The following is a 17,126-nucleotide window of genomic DNA, read 5'->3' as shown; positions in this document are numbered from 1 at the left end:
TACACATCTTAGTAATGGCCGTTTCCCAAGTCTGGTTTTTGATCTGTAAGTGCAAGTCAGAATTTTCACTACCTACCTTACAATCTCTCTCAGCGTTCTTATACATGATCAATGACTATCCGTTGGCGCAAGATCTCAACGCATGTCTGGCCTAACCTTGATGAAATATATGCTGGATTTCCCCCAAGCCCTGTGCAGCTTACACTATATTTCAGACTTTGCTTTTCTAAAATCGTTGTTATAACACCACCATCATATATGTCTTCACAGCATGCTATAGGTTCATGTCAAATTAACCGTATTCCCCATATTTACTCACCTAAAGCCTCCTATCAGCATTAAGAAAAACCTCTTTACCATTATTTCTGCAAAGTACAATTTGCTTAGTGTATTCATGGAAACTGTGACTGTTGCAGCATAATATCCTTTTGAAAACCGTGTCATATTATCCACTATTGACCCTGTACCAAAAAAGACCAAGGTAACATGTCTGAACAACTGGTGTCCTGTCACACTCACCTCAATAATAAGCAAATGCTTTGACAGGCTGGTCAAGGAATACATCTGCAGTATGCTGTCACCAAAAGTAAACCCCCTACAAATCACCTACCGACACAACCGATTGACTGTCGACGCAATAGCCACTGCTCTACATATCGTCCTTACACATCTGGAGAAGAAGGATGCTAATGTGAGAATACTGTTCTTGAACTACAGTTCAGCATTCAACACCATCATTTCCCCCAGGCTTGACAGGAAGCTCAGAGACCTTGGCCTTGACCCTGCCTTGTGCAGCTGGATCCTGGACTTCCTGGCAGATCACTGGCAGGTAATAAGAGTGGGCTCCCTCACCTCCAACCCTCTGACTCTCAACACAGGAACCATCAGTGCTGTGTACTGAGTCTCCTCCTTTACTCCCTGTATACCCATAACTGCGTCACCACCCACAGCTCTAATCTACTAATTAAATTTGCCAATGACACTACATTGATTCGCCTAATCCCAAACAATAACAAGGTGGCCTAAAAGGAAGATGTAATCTCTCTGACACAGTGGTGTCAAGAAAACAACAGCTCACTCAATGTCGCAAAAACAAAGGAACTGATTGTGGGTAACACAAGGAATGGGGACAGGCTAACCCCTATTGATATCAATGGATGTGGAGTTGAGAGGGTGAACAGCTTCAAGTTCCTCTGCATCCACATCACTGAGAACCTCACGTGGTCTGCACAACAGTGCCTCTTTCACCTTAGACAGGTGAAAAAGTTTGGTATCTGCCCCTAAATCCCATGAACTTTCTACAGGGGCACAATTGAGAGCATCCTGGCTGGCTGCATCACTGCCTGGTATGAGAACTGTACTTCCTTAATCACAGGACTCTGCAGAGGGTGGTGTGGACAGCCCAGCACATTCGTAGTTGTGAACTTCCCATGATCCGAGACATTTACAAAGACAGGTGTGAAAAAGGGGCCGAAGGATCTTTGGGAACACGAGTCACCACAACCACAATCTATTCCAGCTGCTGCAATCCAAGAAACGGTACCACTGCATAAAAGCCAGGACCAACAGGCTCTGGGACAGCTTCTTCCTCCAGGCCATCAGACTGATTAACTCATGCTGATTTGAGTGTTACATTTGATTGTAACATTCTGTTAAATTGACTGTTCTCTTTATTATAAATTACTATGATTGCATGTTGCACATTTAGACAGAGATGTAACGTAAAGATTTTTACTCAGGTGTGTGAAGTATGTAAGAAGAAAAGCCAATTCAATTTTGTTCAATTCTGTAACCGATGACTTTTTAAAAGCTTCACCTTTGGCTGGTGTCCTTTACTCATATAACATTTGTGAGTTTTTGCCTTATACCACTGGAATTTGTTTTTGCAACATTTCGGTCTTTGACTGGAATGTTTGTTTTGTGTAACAACCTGGAAATGAGGTCATTGGTCACGAGTCCCAAACGATTTCCACAGACACACAGGCCAATTATCCACTCCCATCCATTCACAAGTGGTGCAGTCCAACCATGTGACTTTCGATACCATTTGTGTCATACATGATAATACATTCCTGGAGGCACATAACACATTTTACACAATCTAAATGGTTGGCACTTAAGACAGTCCCAGGCAATTCGCTTTGGGAAAGAGAGGTAATTGTGGACATGACGCTTGAGAAGTAATTACTATAAATTACTATAATTACTATACTATATATTACTATAAATTACTATAAATCGAGAACAGCAAGGAAATGGCGGATGATCTTATTTTTTGTAATTTATTTTTTTATTGAAGTTCATCATCAAACAAATATTTCCATAAGATGGATTTCAGACATTGTACATATATCATATAATCATATATATCACAAATCTCCACAAAGTATTTATCCAAGGTATACACTTATAGAAAAAAGTGGAAAGAAAAAACAAGCAAAAGGAAAGAACTATGTACAAGTAGGGAGTGATCTTTTTATTTTACAAGATTCATTGATTTGTGAGAATAAAATCAGGCCTATGAAGCATTATGTAATTAAACCATTTTTCCCAGTATGAATCAAATTGTTCCAGCTTATGATTAACAGATGCTGTTATCTTCTCCATTTTGTAAATGTCCATTGTAATTTCCATCCATGTATTTAAAGTTGGGCTCTCCTGTGATAACCATTTCCTAGTAAGAGTCTTTTTACCAGCCACCAACAGTATGTTCATTAAATATTTATCTCTCTTCAACCATTCTTGAGGTATATATCCAAAATATATGGTCTTACTCTCTAAGGGTATTTCACATTTAAAGATGTCTTGTAGGGCATGGTGTATCCCCCTCCAATAGTTTTTGATAACAGGGCAGTCCCAAAAAATATGATAATGATTTGCATTTTGATTTCCACAATTTCTCCAGCAAACAGGGAGGTTACTATCTTAATGGGATTTCTGAGAGGGTGTAATAAAATATCTTATTAAGTTTTTCCATCCTCCATTTCTTTGAACTGGTACACTTCCATTGATACCTCCATATTGTTGTCTATTCTTCCTCAGATATAATTATCCCTCCTTCCTTCTCCCATTTTGTTTTAATGTATGAAGTCGAATATGCTTTAAGATTTGACAACCCCTTATGCATGCTTGAAATCATTCTACTACCATTATCTGAATTATATGCTTTTCTAAAGAGCTCTATCAAGCATGTATTTGCCTTGGTTACATTTTTAAGAGTCTTATTAACATATTGTCGCATCTGTTAATACCGATAAAAATCTTGTTTTTCTAATAAGTGTTTCTCTTTAAGAATTTCAAAACTGAACAGGTTCCTTCTTTCATTATGTTGCAAAGAACTGTTATTCCTTTAGCTGTCCAGTCCTTAAATCTAGCATCCAATTTATTTGGTGTAAAATCAGAGCCATATGCACACCATTTAAGAATTGCAATATCTCCCTCTAGATTATATTCTTTTATAGTAGTTTTCCATATTTTAAGGGTCAATTTCACCCATGGGTTATCAATAGTATTAATGTACCTTTGCAGGTTGTTATCAGCCAAAATTGCTTGTATGGGGATGGGAAATACCCGCTCCTCAATATTTTTCCATTGACCGTCATGTGATGGGTTACACCAACATATCACAGCTCTCAACTGTGCTGCAAAATAATAATCTGTAAGAGAAGGTAGGCCCCATCCCCTCTTTTCCTTTGCTAACTGCAAAGTTTTTAGACGAACTCTAGGCCTTTTACCCTACCAAATATACCTTGATAGCATCTTGTTCCATTCATTGAATTGGTTTTGATTAATCTCTATTGGTAGGGTCTGATAGAGATATAATAGTCTGGGCAGTACTTTCATTTTAATAGACTCAATCCTTGAACTGAGAAAAGGAATCAGGTTCCATCTTGCCACATCTTCCTTAAGTTTTTTATATAAAGGCTGATAATTACATTCTGATAATTTTGCCAAATCTTTTGGTATAATGATGCCCAAATATTTGAAAGACTGTGTGCCGTGCCCAAGGGTATCGACTTTCAATTTCTCTTGGTGGGCTATAGTAATATGAAAGTAATTGGGTTTTATCTATGTTGATCTTGTATCCTGATAATTGACCATATTATTCAAAGGACTGCATCAATTTAGGCAAAGAGTATGTTGGTTGCCCTAGATATATCAAGATGTCATCAGCATAACAAGCCAATTTATGCTCTGTCCCTTTAATAGTAATTCCCCTGATATCTTCATTTTGTCTGATGTATTGAGCTAATGGTTCCAGATATAACGCGAAGAGTAGTGGTGACCATGCACAACCCTGTCTCGTGCCCCTTTCTAGGGTAAGACTGTTTGATAAATATCCATTGATTTTAATCCTAGCAGTAGGATTGTCATATAATGTCTGTGTAGTTTTAATAATTGTGTCTTGGAAACCAAATCTATGTAAAACTCTGTAAAGAAAATTCCAACTAACCGAATCAAATGCTTTTTCAGTGCCCGCGCTTATCACTATTGCTTCGATTTTATTTTTTTGTATATGATCCATAACGTGGAGTGTCTTTCGTATATTGTCTTGTGTCTGGCATTGTCGTATAATACCTGTCTGATCGTTACATATTAGTATGGGTAGAAACTCCTCTAATTGTGTGGCCATGATGGAGGTAAATAACCTATAATCTACATTAAGAACGGATATTGGTCTAAATGACCCGCATTCCATTTTATCCTTGCCTTCTTTTGGTATAGCTGAGATTATCGCTTCCTTCCAACTGGGTGGCATTTGTGCCTTTTTTAGAATCCAGTTCAGTGTGGGGAGTAAAACAGGAATTAACTCATTTTCAAATTCTTTGTACCACTCTGCCATATACCCATCTGATCCTTGTGACTTGCTTAATTTAAGCCTATTAATTGCAGCTTTTAATTCAACTTCAGTTATTTCAGCAGTCATCGTTCTATTTTGTTCTTCGCTTAAAGTGGGTAACTCTAGAGAATACAAGAAGGTGTCAATTTGGGTTATGTTTCTCCCGGAACTTTGGAATATAGAGTTTTGTAAAACACTTCAAAAGCTTCTTGAATTTCACTTAGCTTATTTTTTATCATTTTCATTCTTGGGTCCTTAATTCTATGAATTGTATTTCCTGCTATCTTTTATTTTCAGTTTCCACGCCAGTATTTTCATAGATTTCGATCCACTTTCATAATGTCTCTGTTTCAGAAACATTAAGTTTTTCCTGATTTCTTGCGTAGCCAAATTATTTATTTCATCCCTAATTATTTTAATTTCCCCTAATGTATCCTGTGCCAAATTCAATTTGTGTTTTTTCTCTAGTTCCTTCAGCCTATTTTGTAATTCCTCTAATGTTTTACTCCTTATTTTTTTCTTATATGAAGATATCACTATAATTTTCCCTCTTAAGACAGCCTTCAGAGTATCCCATAACATAGGAGGTAAAACCTCTCCATTATCATTAAATTCAAAGTAGAGACCAATTTCTTTTTTAATTTGTTCCTTAAAGTACAGATCATTGAGTAGACTTGAATTTAGTTTCCAAATAGTATTCTTTGGTTGTAGGTCAAAATCAACAGATAAATATATAGGTGCATGGTCACTTACATCTATTGTCCCAATGCCACAGGTGTTTATTTTGTCTTTGTCTTTTCCAAATGTTATGAAATAGTCTATTCTTGTATATACAGAATGGGGAGCAGAATAATGAGTGTAATCCCTTCTATCAGGGAAAAGGACCCTCCATATATCAATTAAACAAAAATCCTCAAAAAGTGTATTAACTTTCTTATGTAAAGATTTTGTTTCATAGGTTTTTCTATTGGAAGAGTCTAAGTTTGGTTGTAATTGTAAATTTAAGTCTCCCCCACATATCAGGAGACCTTCTGTTTCCATTACCATAATATCAGCAATTTTCTGAAAGAAAACAATATCACTTCCCAGGGGTGCATATATATTCAATAGGGTAACTGAATTTCAGTCTATATTCCCCCTTACCAAAATATATCTGCCCTCTTTATCTCCCATTTCGAATACTTTTTCAAAATTTAGCTTACTTGAGATAAGAAATTTGAAATCTAATCTTATTTTGCTTTAGTACTCGCTTTACTTCAAAGTATTCTTTGCGTTTCTGGAGGACCATGGGGGGGGTAATCTTGGTCGAAATATATTAATTCATCATCGAGAAACACTCTCTTCTTACCCCAGGCCCTTCATAGAATCTCTGCCTTGGTGCTGTACCGAAGGAATTTAATTATTATTGAACATGGTTTTGGGACTAACATTCTCTCGAGTTCCAGCTCCAGCGCGTCCCGCAGTAACTTTCCGATAAACTCCGTCATGGACGAGCCCACCGCTCCTTCGGGAACGTTGTAGATTCTGATATTTTTCCGCCGTGATCTTCCCTCCAGATCAAGCAGTTTACCTTCTTGGTGATGTATGATTTTTATTGTCTTGCTCAGTATCCGTTCCACGTTTTGAACGCGATCTTCCACCTTCTCAATTCGAGTCTCTGCCACTGCTATTTTTTGATTAATGCTGGCGAGCTCTGACTTAACGTCATGGAGCTGCTGCTTTATATCTTTCTGGACCTCCATTATTTCTTTCAGGATTTAGAAGACATTCGCTGCTTCGACTGAACGAGGTCCGATGTCCACCTCGCTAGCACACGGTCGGGTCGGAGAGCCACTCGCTGCACTCCTCTCAGACGCAGGCCCGCAGTGTCGCTTTTTTAATTTCCATTTCTTCTCTCCATTCTTGCCCCTCTTTTCAGTTCAAATATTTTTTGAAAAATATTATATTTGACGGGTTAATGGGGCTTAATACGTGTTTTTCCAGAGGAGCTTGTTACTTAAACTGCCATTCTCGATGATGACATCACCGGAAACCGGTGGATGGTCTTTAGAATTATTTTGCTTCCGTCTTCACTGTGGAAAACACCAGTAGTCTGCCAGAAATTGTAGAGTGTCGGGGCAGGATTGACTGTAGTTGCTATTACTAAAGAGAAGGTGTTGGATAGTTGAAAGGTCTTAAGGCCACCCAGACCAGATGGGCTGTGCCCCATTTCATGAAAGTAGCAGCTGAAGAGATTATGGAGGCATTGATAGTGATTATTTAGGAAGCACTAGAATTTGGAATGATGCTCGAGGACTAGAAAATTGTGAAAGTCACCCCACTGATTAGGAAGAGAGGGAGGACAAAAAAAAATGGAAATTATAGGCCACTTATCTGACTGCAGTGGTCGGGGACTTGTTGGGGTCCAATATTAAGAATGATGTTTTGGGGTACTTGCTCATGATAAAGTAGGCCAAAGTCAGCATGGTTTCCTTAAGGAAATATCTCTGTCTGACCAGCCTCCTGTGATTTTTGAGGAAATAACTGAGAAGACAGACAAATGAGATTCAGCGGATGTTTGACACTTGGATATACAGGACGCCATTGATAATGTGCTGCACAATCAAGAGGCTGCTTAACAAGGTGAAAGCTCATGGTATCACAGGAAATATGGAAACATTAAAAATTGCCTGATCGGCAAGAGGGAAGGTGTGGAAATAAAGGTGTATTTTCTGATTGGCTGCTGGTGGCTAGTGATGTTTCTCAGGGGTCAGCATTGGAATAGCTTATTTTTACATTCAAAATGCCGAGTTGCAGGATTCCCTGAAGGCTAGTTTATAAGTTCCGTCTGTGAGGAGGAAGGAAAGTGCAATGTTAGCATTCATTTCAAGAGAGCTAATACAAAAGCAAAAGCTGTTGTGCTGAGCCTTTTTAAGGCATACATAGTCCTACAGGCAGTAATTTGAGCAGTTTTGGGTCCCTTACTTTAAAAAAAAATTGTGCTGACATTGGAGAAGGTTCACAGGGCGTTCACAAAAATGATTGTATTTAATGGCTATCGTATGAGGAGTGTTGGATGGCTCAGGGTCTGTTCAAACTAAAATGAATGATGATTTCATTGAAATCAATTGTATGATGAAAGGCCGAGATAGGGAGACCACTGCGAGGATGGTTCATGTACTTGGGAATCTAGAACCAGAGTTCGTAACCTCACAATACAGGGATGTCCATTTAGAACAGAGGTGAGGAGGAATTTCTTTAACCAGAGTGTGGTGAATCTGTGGAATGCCTCGTCATGGGCAGCTATGGAAGACCATGTCACTGGGTGTGTTTAAGGCTGAGGTTCGTAGATTCTTGTCAGGGTTTGAACAGTTACGGGGAGGAGGAAGCAGAATGGGGTTGAGAGGGAAATGGATCAGTCATGATCAAGTGGCGGAGTAGCCTCAATGTGATGAAGGGAAAGGTAAACTTAGGTAGAGGGATAAGTAAATGGGGGAATGGATTAAGGGGTATGATTAGCATATGATCAATTGTCTTATAGGTACCTTAAGTTACTGAGCAGTCAGAAAGAAACTCTACCCAGCAACAGGTGACGCACTAGGTATTGTTCTCTAGAAGTGCTAAGCATAACTAAATATGAGTATGATATGATTGAAAGGGCATTTCAAGGCTTTACTAAATATGGGACAGAACATTTGAGAGATGGGGGAAGTACCAGGGAGAGGTGCCAATATGAGGAAGTTAAGTTGTAACCAGACTAGTCTTGGCAGAAATAATTATAACCAACCAATAATGATTTTACATCTAATTGTATCTTAGCCTGTGATCGAAACTATTCTAAAACTGTATTTAAACTTGTGTAATTATGATACTTCCTGTAATGATGAATGTAATAAATTGTGTGGAATTGTGTCCGGGGTTGGGCAGTCTGTAACTTCTCCCATAGCATGCTATGAATAAAAAGTGAAGTTTGACAAAGTATCACTTGTTTTATGGTTTTATTGAATTCGTGGTACCTTGCACTATTGCATCGGGTCGATCCGCCTTTGACAGATGAGCTGGATGGACTAATTCTGCTCTCATGTCTTGCCGCCTTATCTAAGAAAGGATTTGCCAGTATTCCAGAGGATCCACAGGAGGTTTCCAAGAATGATACCGGGAGTGAAAGTGTTCATGTATAAACAGCGTTTGATGCCTCTACGCCTGTACATGCCACAATAGAGTTTAGAAGAAGGGGGAGGGGGAATCGCATTGAAACCTATTGAATATTGAAAGGCCTAAATAGACTGGAAATGGAGAGGATATGTCCTATAATGAGGGAGTTTAGGTCTAGAGGGCATAATTTAGAATAGACGGCCGTCTCTTTTTTAACAGAGATGAGGAGCAATTTCCTTAGCTGGAGGGTAATGATTCTGTGAAATTATTTGCTGCTTGACTATGTTTTTTGCGGCACTCATGGATCAGGTCTGGACTGTTTCTTTCCTCTCGTGGCTGTATCATACTGACATCTTTATATGGTTGATAGTTTGTTCTGTGCGATGGGTGATTTGTGCTGTGCAACTGTTGGCACTGTGTTTTGCACCTTGACCCCAAAGTATCGGTGTCTCATATGTCTGTATTCATGCATGGTTAACTGACAATTAAATCTGACTTGATTCAGACGAACACTTTGACAGCCTGGCCTCAGGTTTGTGTGGCCAAGCCAGCATGGGACCAGTTGACTGAGACTCTGATAGAGGGACTTGGCCTGAATCATTGATTATTCCCACCCTCCATGCATATGCCTAACTTTCTGAATTCCTTCAGCACTTTGTTACACTACCTTCATTTAAATATATAACATGCACTGGGATTCCATTTAATCCTACTTGTTAAGTACACTTTATTGTCCTGATAGCTCTCCGGTTCCTTGTGCAAACCATCCTTTATTTATATCTTTCAGAATCCTGTCCCATTTCACCGAAGAACATGAAACATTTCTTGAGGAACTCAATCCACCTTTGGTCCTCAAGCCAAACATTCTGATGTGCAGCAACACATCAGAACAGACATAAGATCAACAAATGCAACTTATCTACAATTAGCTGTCTCCTGATCCGACACCACCTCTCACCATCCCTTTCATCTCAGCAGGGAAAACACACTACAGAAACTTCCCTCATCTCCTCTGGGCAACAACATGGAAAACTGATGAGAAAGTGACTGACGCCCTTCCAGAACACAAACTAGACTCTCGCATTCGTGAACTCCTGGACATATGCCAATCATCCGATGTTAACTTTATAACTGCAAGGTGGAGGAATCTACCACTTTAGTCTACTGGTGAAACAGACCCCGTCTATTCCCTGGACTGTTACATCGCCCACAAGAACCGTTGTCGTAGTGTTATCAGCTTTTCATCCATATCCGCCTGATTCAGGACCTTCTGATCCCTTACCTCATAAAGCTTTGCATGGGGAGAAGAGTAATTCGACATGTTCCTGTACTGTACCTATTTGGTTGTTCCAGTACTCAATGCCACTTTACAAGATTGATGAACCCATTAGATGGCATTTCTCTCTGTTTGGCATTATTTGCACCATCAGGACAAAAGTTTAATTATACAGATCCCAGTGATCATACCTGTGTCCATTCTGATTCTGACTGACGATTATTGATTGTCGTCTTCTTGCTTACACTTCTATCCTGGCGCAGGAAACCTCCACCTGCTGGTGGATCTATGAATTACATACAACAAGCAGACAGTTGGTCATTGGGAGTATGAATACTTTGCAAAGTACGATGGTATCTCTATCCCCTATATCAGAGCAGCAGTTCATCTAGGGATCAGGCGTCCCCTGTTACCATCAATTTCCACATCATGTCTGTGTGTCAGTCCAGTGATATCTAGCACATCCCATTGATAGAGTCACAGAGAAATGCCGGATGGAATCAGACCATATGGCCCAATGACCATGCTGACGATGATGCCCACCATGATGGTCCCAATTTCCTGTGATGGGCCCACATCCCTCAACACCCCTCCCCTCCACATACCCATGCAAACTGCTTCTGCCACTTCCTGTGGCACCTCACTCCACATAATCAGAAGCCACTGTGTGAAGTACGTTGCTGTTTATATTCCTTTTAATCCTTTCCCTTTCACCCTCAATCTAATTCCCTAGTTTTGGTCTCCATCTACGAAAAGGAAACCTGTGAAGAGTTCTGTCACTGAACCAGATTCATACCTTGTACTAGACAAAGTATGACATATCGTCTAGCTGGCCCATCCACATAGTATGTCAGGAATCCTTCCTGGACACCAAGCATATTTTGCCCCGTTTAACATTTTTGAATCAGATATGAACTAATATCAGGGAAGTTGAAGTCAACAATGACAATAACTCTGTGATATCTGCATCTTTCCAAAACCTACCAACTTATCCGCAATTCCTTGTTCTGGTCGGCTATGTTAGTGGTGGTGGTGGGGGGGGGGGGGGGTTGGGACTACAGAATACACCAAGTGATTACTCTTTCCCTTTTCTGATTTTCACCCACACTGGACACCCTCCCCCGATGTCCTTCATTTATGCAGCTGTGAATTACCAATTCTTCTTTCACCTCCTTCCATATGTCTTTGAGACAAATAAACCTTGTTACATCAGACATCCAATCCTGCCCATTTAACAGTCAATGGTGATAATATGTATCATCCACAGACTGAAGCATGTTCTAAATTATTCTTATTTTAAATACTCATTGTACTGAAGTAAACACATTTCAACCCATCCAATGACGCCCTTTCCACAACCATCATTCCACAGACTCTCTGAACATTGCATCTATCTTTATATCAACTGTTCCACTATTTGACCTAACACTTTCTTTCCCATCCCCTGACCAACCAAGTTTAAACTGACCTCGGAAGCTCTAGCAATCCTGCCTAGGAGGACATTGGTTCATTCCAAGTACAGGTATAACCCGTCTCTACGATACATTGTCAAAGAGGAACATAATTTCCATCTAAATCACCCTTCTTCTTAATCGCAGAATCATATGTACTTAAAATTTAATTAGTAGAAAAGTACTCAATGAGGCCTGGTGTATATAAATGTAAATTATTTGTTGGCATTTGCTAGTTTGGCCTGAAGGAGAGGCGCTGTTGGATGGTTCTGGGATTTTCCATGGGAGCTATTCAGCCGTACCTCTGCTTAACAGGCTTACTCGGCTTACTGGACTAAGTTGAATATTGAAAACCCAAACATAAACAATTGTCAATACTTGGCACTTTTCCTCAAATCGTGAATTTCTCATAAAAGAACCAGCGGAGGGTGAGTGCTCTGGGAATAGAACCAATAAGTGAAATAAACTGATAAAAACCAACTCATTGGTCTGTAGAAAAAGCAGATTCATTCCATCCTCATGTTATTTTAGGATCTATAATAGTGAAAATGAGAGTGAACTGTGTTTGAAGTTTCAAACACAACTTGCTACTTGTGTCATTCTCACAGCTATGGAAAAACATGCACTATAATATTTAATTTGGAGCTGCTTCATGTGGAAATTTGCACAATGGTGCTTGTGGTTTCCATCTACAATCTTACATACAAGGTTTCGTATTATGGACATTCACTGAGAATATAGCATGTTGCTCATGCTAATAAAGTGGCAATGTGATACAATAATTGAAATCAGCTCACAGCACATAATTTCACTAATGCATGAGTTACGAAAGAAGAGCCCCAGACATGAGACTAATCTCTTGATACCATTTGTAAGAGTTTTTTAGCTGCTTAAAAATCACACATCAGTCCTTTCAGGTGTGTGACATTTCACTTTCCTGGGGAGGAGTATGTCCTCACAGGGTGTGGTAATTATTTTGCAAGTCCTTCTTACTGTGAACAGATAGGAAAGTGGAGCTAAGGCTAAGACAGATAGATCAATACTTTTCAAAACCAAAGGAAATTGCAGAGTCACCGTAATATTACAAATGCACAAATATATAAATATTATAAGAGAAGAAAGAAAGAACAAAAAATAAGTTACCTCAAACAATCTAACTGAAGAGGGTATCACTTCCTGAGCTATAGACTGACTCATTAGTGAACTTAATGACAGAGGGGTAGAATGACTTCATAAAACGCTCTTCGGAGTGGTGCAGTTGCCTTAGTCTATCACTAAGAGTGCTCCCTGGTTCAGCCAAGGTGGCATGAGGGAGTGAGAAACATTGTCCAGAATTGCCAGGATTTTCCGTAGCATCCTTTATTCTAACTCAACTTCCAGTGTGTCCACTCTGACTCATATAACAGAGCCAGACTTTCTAATCAGTTCATTGAGCCTGTTGGCATCACCCGTTTGATGCCATTGCCTCAGCGCATCACCGCATAGAAAATTGTACTGGCAACAACAGACTGGTAGATCATGTGAAGGAGGGACCTCAGTCTCCAGAGGAAATAGAGGTGTCTCCAGCCCTCTTCGTACACAGCCTGTGTTGGTGCTCCACACAAGTCTGTCATCCAGGTGCACCCCCAGGTACTGGTAGATCCTCACCATATCCACGACCTCACCATCAATAGTAACAGGGAGCGGTGCTGGCTTAGTCTTCTGCAAGTCCATCACCATCTCCTTTGTGTTACAGACGTTGAGCTGCAGATCATTCAGCTTGCACAGTTTGACAAAGTCCTCCACCAGGGCCCTGTAATCATCCTACCATCTACCCTTTATCCACCCATTGCTGAGACATTAGAGAATTTCTTCAGATGACATGGCTCAGTGTTATATCTAAGGTCCGAGCTAGGTACAGGGTAAACAAGAAGGGATCCAATGTAGTCCCTGTGGGACGACAGTGCTGCTCATCTGACACACAGCTCTCAAACTGCACAAACTGTGGTCTGCCAGTCAGGTAGACCCACCATACTCCAATGGAGCATCGAATTGTCAAATGGCCACATCATTGTGCTTACGTATATTATGGGTATGAGGATTATGATGTAACAGTAACTATGGGGCTTGCCAGATCTGCTCTTGACCACAGTGCAGGTAACAATAAATTGCATTGTAATATACTGGTAATATACTATATTATCACTATATATATATACACTATTGTAATATACTATATTGGGGATAATGAAATGAAAAATAATTAAATAATATGCTGGCAACTGTCCTTTCAGGAAGGGAACCTCCTCCCCAAGTATCCATCAGGAATCCCCTGCATTGGAGATGATTTATATCGTCCTCCTAGAAATGACTTAATGATACATTTAATACAAGAGTATTTAGAAAGGGGAAACGAGGCTGATCTTGCACACAATGCCACATCACACAAACGTATAAATGAAACAAGTTCCCAGCTGCTGCCACCCTCCCGGGCCCCGTGATCCCAGAAACTCAGATCAGTACAGAAGGGTGAAACAACCTCCTGCCGCTGGAAACACTGGTGTGTGGAGATGGTCTGGGCTGCATGGTCCTTAAAAATCCATATCTCAAGGAAGGGGAACAATTTTATTCAGATTTTCAACAGCAGTACTTAGTACTATAGTACTAAGCAATTTTGTTAATTATAATCATGGAAGAACACTGCTAATTCCTTTAAGAACCAATATGTCACATATCCAATGTCAATTTGATAATTTAGTAATTTCTGAGCGTTATTGTTCAATTACTGTTCAGTGCCTTGATAGTGTGAGTGGACAGTGCTTGAGATGAAGGAGGACTTCTCTCAGTATATCACCTCATTATGTACCCTCCTGATTCTGATCCCAGTAAGTCAGCGTTATGGTTGCAGAGATAAATTAGCAAGCACTGAGTAAATTTCAGCTTTGTTTGGAAAACATTAACCAAGCTCACATCTACCTCCTGGGCTCAGTGATTGCTCAGAATCAAGCTGTTCCCTGCAACTTGGACTTTTGGAGTAAATTTGTCAGTTTACTCACTTTCCTTATGTCCATGTCTGGTAACACTGACTGTGCTTCGCTCGGCCCTTCTATCTGTGCTTCAGAGGAAACGCAGCAAGCTCAGGCCCGATACGATATTTTGCTTCAATCAGATTATACTTCTCTCAACACAGCTTGTTTATTACCCACAGCAAACTCCAGCTGATAGGGGCAAGGGTAACTATAACATCACTGGCTCCCAGACACCAATAGAATGCGCATTGCTTGCTAAGTATTTGATTGTTTTCCTCTTGTTATTTTTCAGATATTGATGATACATGTTCAAACTGTAGTTGTGCTGAACTTGGCAACAAGAACGTGATGAAGCAAGTCTGCTCCTGATTATTGCATTTAAGGAATGTTGTTCAGCAGGCCCATCAACTTGCTCTCCTGAGATGAGCTTCAAGGTAACAACTACAGTTCTATAACTGGCTAAATCTGTCCTCGAGCTGACCAGAGTAATGTTCACACTTTAATATGTGTATCTCAGCGCTAGTTCTTTCCTTGATGATCCATTTGATTTTGTTATCATTTTACAAATCTCTCACTCCACCTTCTGCCTGTGGACATGTAAGATTTCTGTCTGTTTCATTCTGTCTGCCTTTAATCTCTCCCTTTCCTGACTTAAACTTTGAAATTTTAACTTTATTCAGTTGGATCCTACAGATCCAACAGTTATAATTATGTCTAACCTAAGAAGCACCAAAAGAAATCCTAAAGCAGGCTTAAATAAGCTTAAAAATGCTGATGAGACTTCAAAGGTGCCACCCTGGGTAAATAGATTAGAGTCTCAAATCAGCACTATAGTTGCTGAATTAACTCAACTAAAAAAAAACTGACTCTTTGAGCCTTGATCTTAAAGAGGTTAGTCGAAATGCGGCTGATATTTCTTCTTGCTTGGAAAAGGCTCAACAACGGATTGTGGATTTGGAGGCTCGCTCTCGTCTGAACAATACTTGAACTGCTGGATTAAAAGAGAAATCAGAATCCGCCAAAACACTGGATTATTTTGCTAAAATGCTTCAATCTTTATTTCTGAAGGCTTGCCCACAACTGCCGGAGATTGATAAAGTTGGAGCTTTAAAATCCTCGGGCATATTGTTGTTCATTTTCTCCATTTTAGAGACAAAGACCACATTATTAAGCTTGTAAGAAAACAAAGGTTGTTTCAATTTCAAAGCTCTGAGATTTGCTTCTTCGAAGATTTTCCACATGAAATTGTTCAGTAACATTCTGGATTCGTTGCTGTAATGCGTACGTCTTATCAAAGACAGTTGCATCCACCTCTTCAATACCTAGCTAAATTAAGGCTTTTCGTCAAAAATTCTGGGGTTCATATTTTTTTGAGGGCCCAGCTGAAGCATTACATTTTATTAATTCTCTCCCTGATGAGTCCTAAGTCTTAAGTTTGAATGATTTACAACTGTTCGATTGTCTCGCAACATAAGGAGTGATGAAATCAGAAGATTTGATGGGTATAGAAAGTCCTTACCTTAAAATGTACCTTGATCTCTGAAATAGACTGGTTTGGATGGTTTTAACCTCAGAAGACATAGCGAGGGAACTGTCGAAAGACTTTGAGCCATCCAGAATTTTTTTTTCTGTTTACAGCAATGAACTAATTGCTTTCTTGCTTCGTATCCTTTTGCTAAGAATTTTTAAGTAATTATCTGGGTGTCTTTACGTTTTAAAGATAGATTTGATAATTTAAAGATGGCGATTGTTTTTCTTCTGTGCAAATATTTCAAGAATTTTTTTTGGACGTGTTTTTTTTCCTTATCTAATATTATGAAGATTATTTTCAAAACTGAAGGTCGTCTTTAATAACTCTTCTTTTCAATTCAATTGTAATGAGCTGTATGTTGACGGCAATGAGATGTATATCCGGAAGAGGGAGACAGAGATTACTCTTTTCATTTTTACCTTCTATTCAGGCAGGTGGAGTTTATAATTGCTTTTCATGCATTCTTTGGGGCTTGTGTCAATCGATATCGACTTATTTCCGGGCTTTGTAGGTTGAGTGGGCTTTTTCCTTTTTTCTTTTTTTCTTTTTTATCCCCATCATGGAATTCTGGAGCATACACAAATTATTATTATTGTTGTTTATCTCCACCATTCTCGACTACCTCATCCTGACATCTGGCTAACTACTTCTTTTTGATACAAAGTCTTAACATGATATTTGAACAGTTAAATGTTCTAAATTGGAATGCCAATGGTTGGAATCAATACGGAGAGAAAAAATCAGGTATGAACTCAGTCTAGCCAGGAATATAAAAGGGGATAGCAAAAGCTTTTTTAGCTATGTGAAGAGAAAGAAGATAGTTAAGAACAATGTTGGCCCCTTGAAGAATGAATTGGGAGAAATTGTTATGGGAAACAGGGAAATG

General features: G+C 39.5%; 1 protein-coding gene across 4 annotated transcripts in view; it reads right to left on the bottom strand.

Moving 5' to 3' along the window:
• Positions 1 to 17,126, bottom strand: part of LOC132395808 (carcinoembryonic antigen-related cell adhesion molecule 4-like) — a 53,201-nt gene that overhangs the window by 14,554 nt on the left and 21,521 nt on the right. For 2 of the 4 annotated variants that reach the window (XM_059972877.1, XM_059972874.1), the window contains exons 2-3: positions 16,660 to 16,807; positions 10,442 to 10,536 (exon numbers count right to left, since the gene is read on the bottom strand). In XM_059972877.1, the coding sequence (XP_059828860.1) occupies positions 10,442 to 10,451 (10 nt within the window). In that variant the 5' untranslated portion in view covers positions 10,452 to 10,536; positions 16,660 to 16,807. The other 2 variants (XM_059972876.1, XM_059972875.1) reach the window with 2 other exon arrangements.

The sequence above is a fragment of the Hypanus sabinus genome, chromosome 6 (assembly GCF_030144855.1).
Source record: "Hypanus sabinus isolate sHypSab1 chromosome 6, sHypSab1.hap1, whole genome shotgun sequence".
Classification (NCBI taxonomy): domain Eukaryota; kingdom Metazoa; phylum Chordata; class Chondrichthyes; order Myliobatiformes; family Dasyatidae; genus Hypanus; species Hypanus sabinus.
The sequence above is the reverse complement of the archived record's forward strand: the minus strand, read 5'-3'. Positions and strand labels throughout refer to the sequence as shown.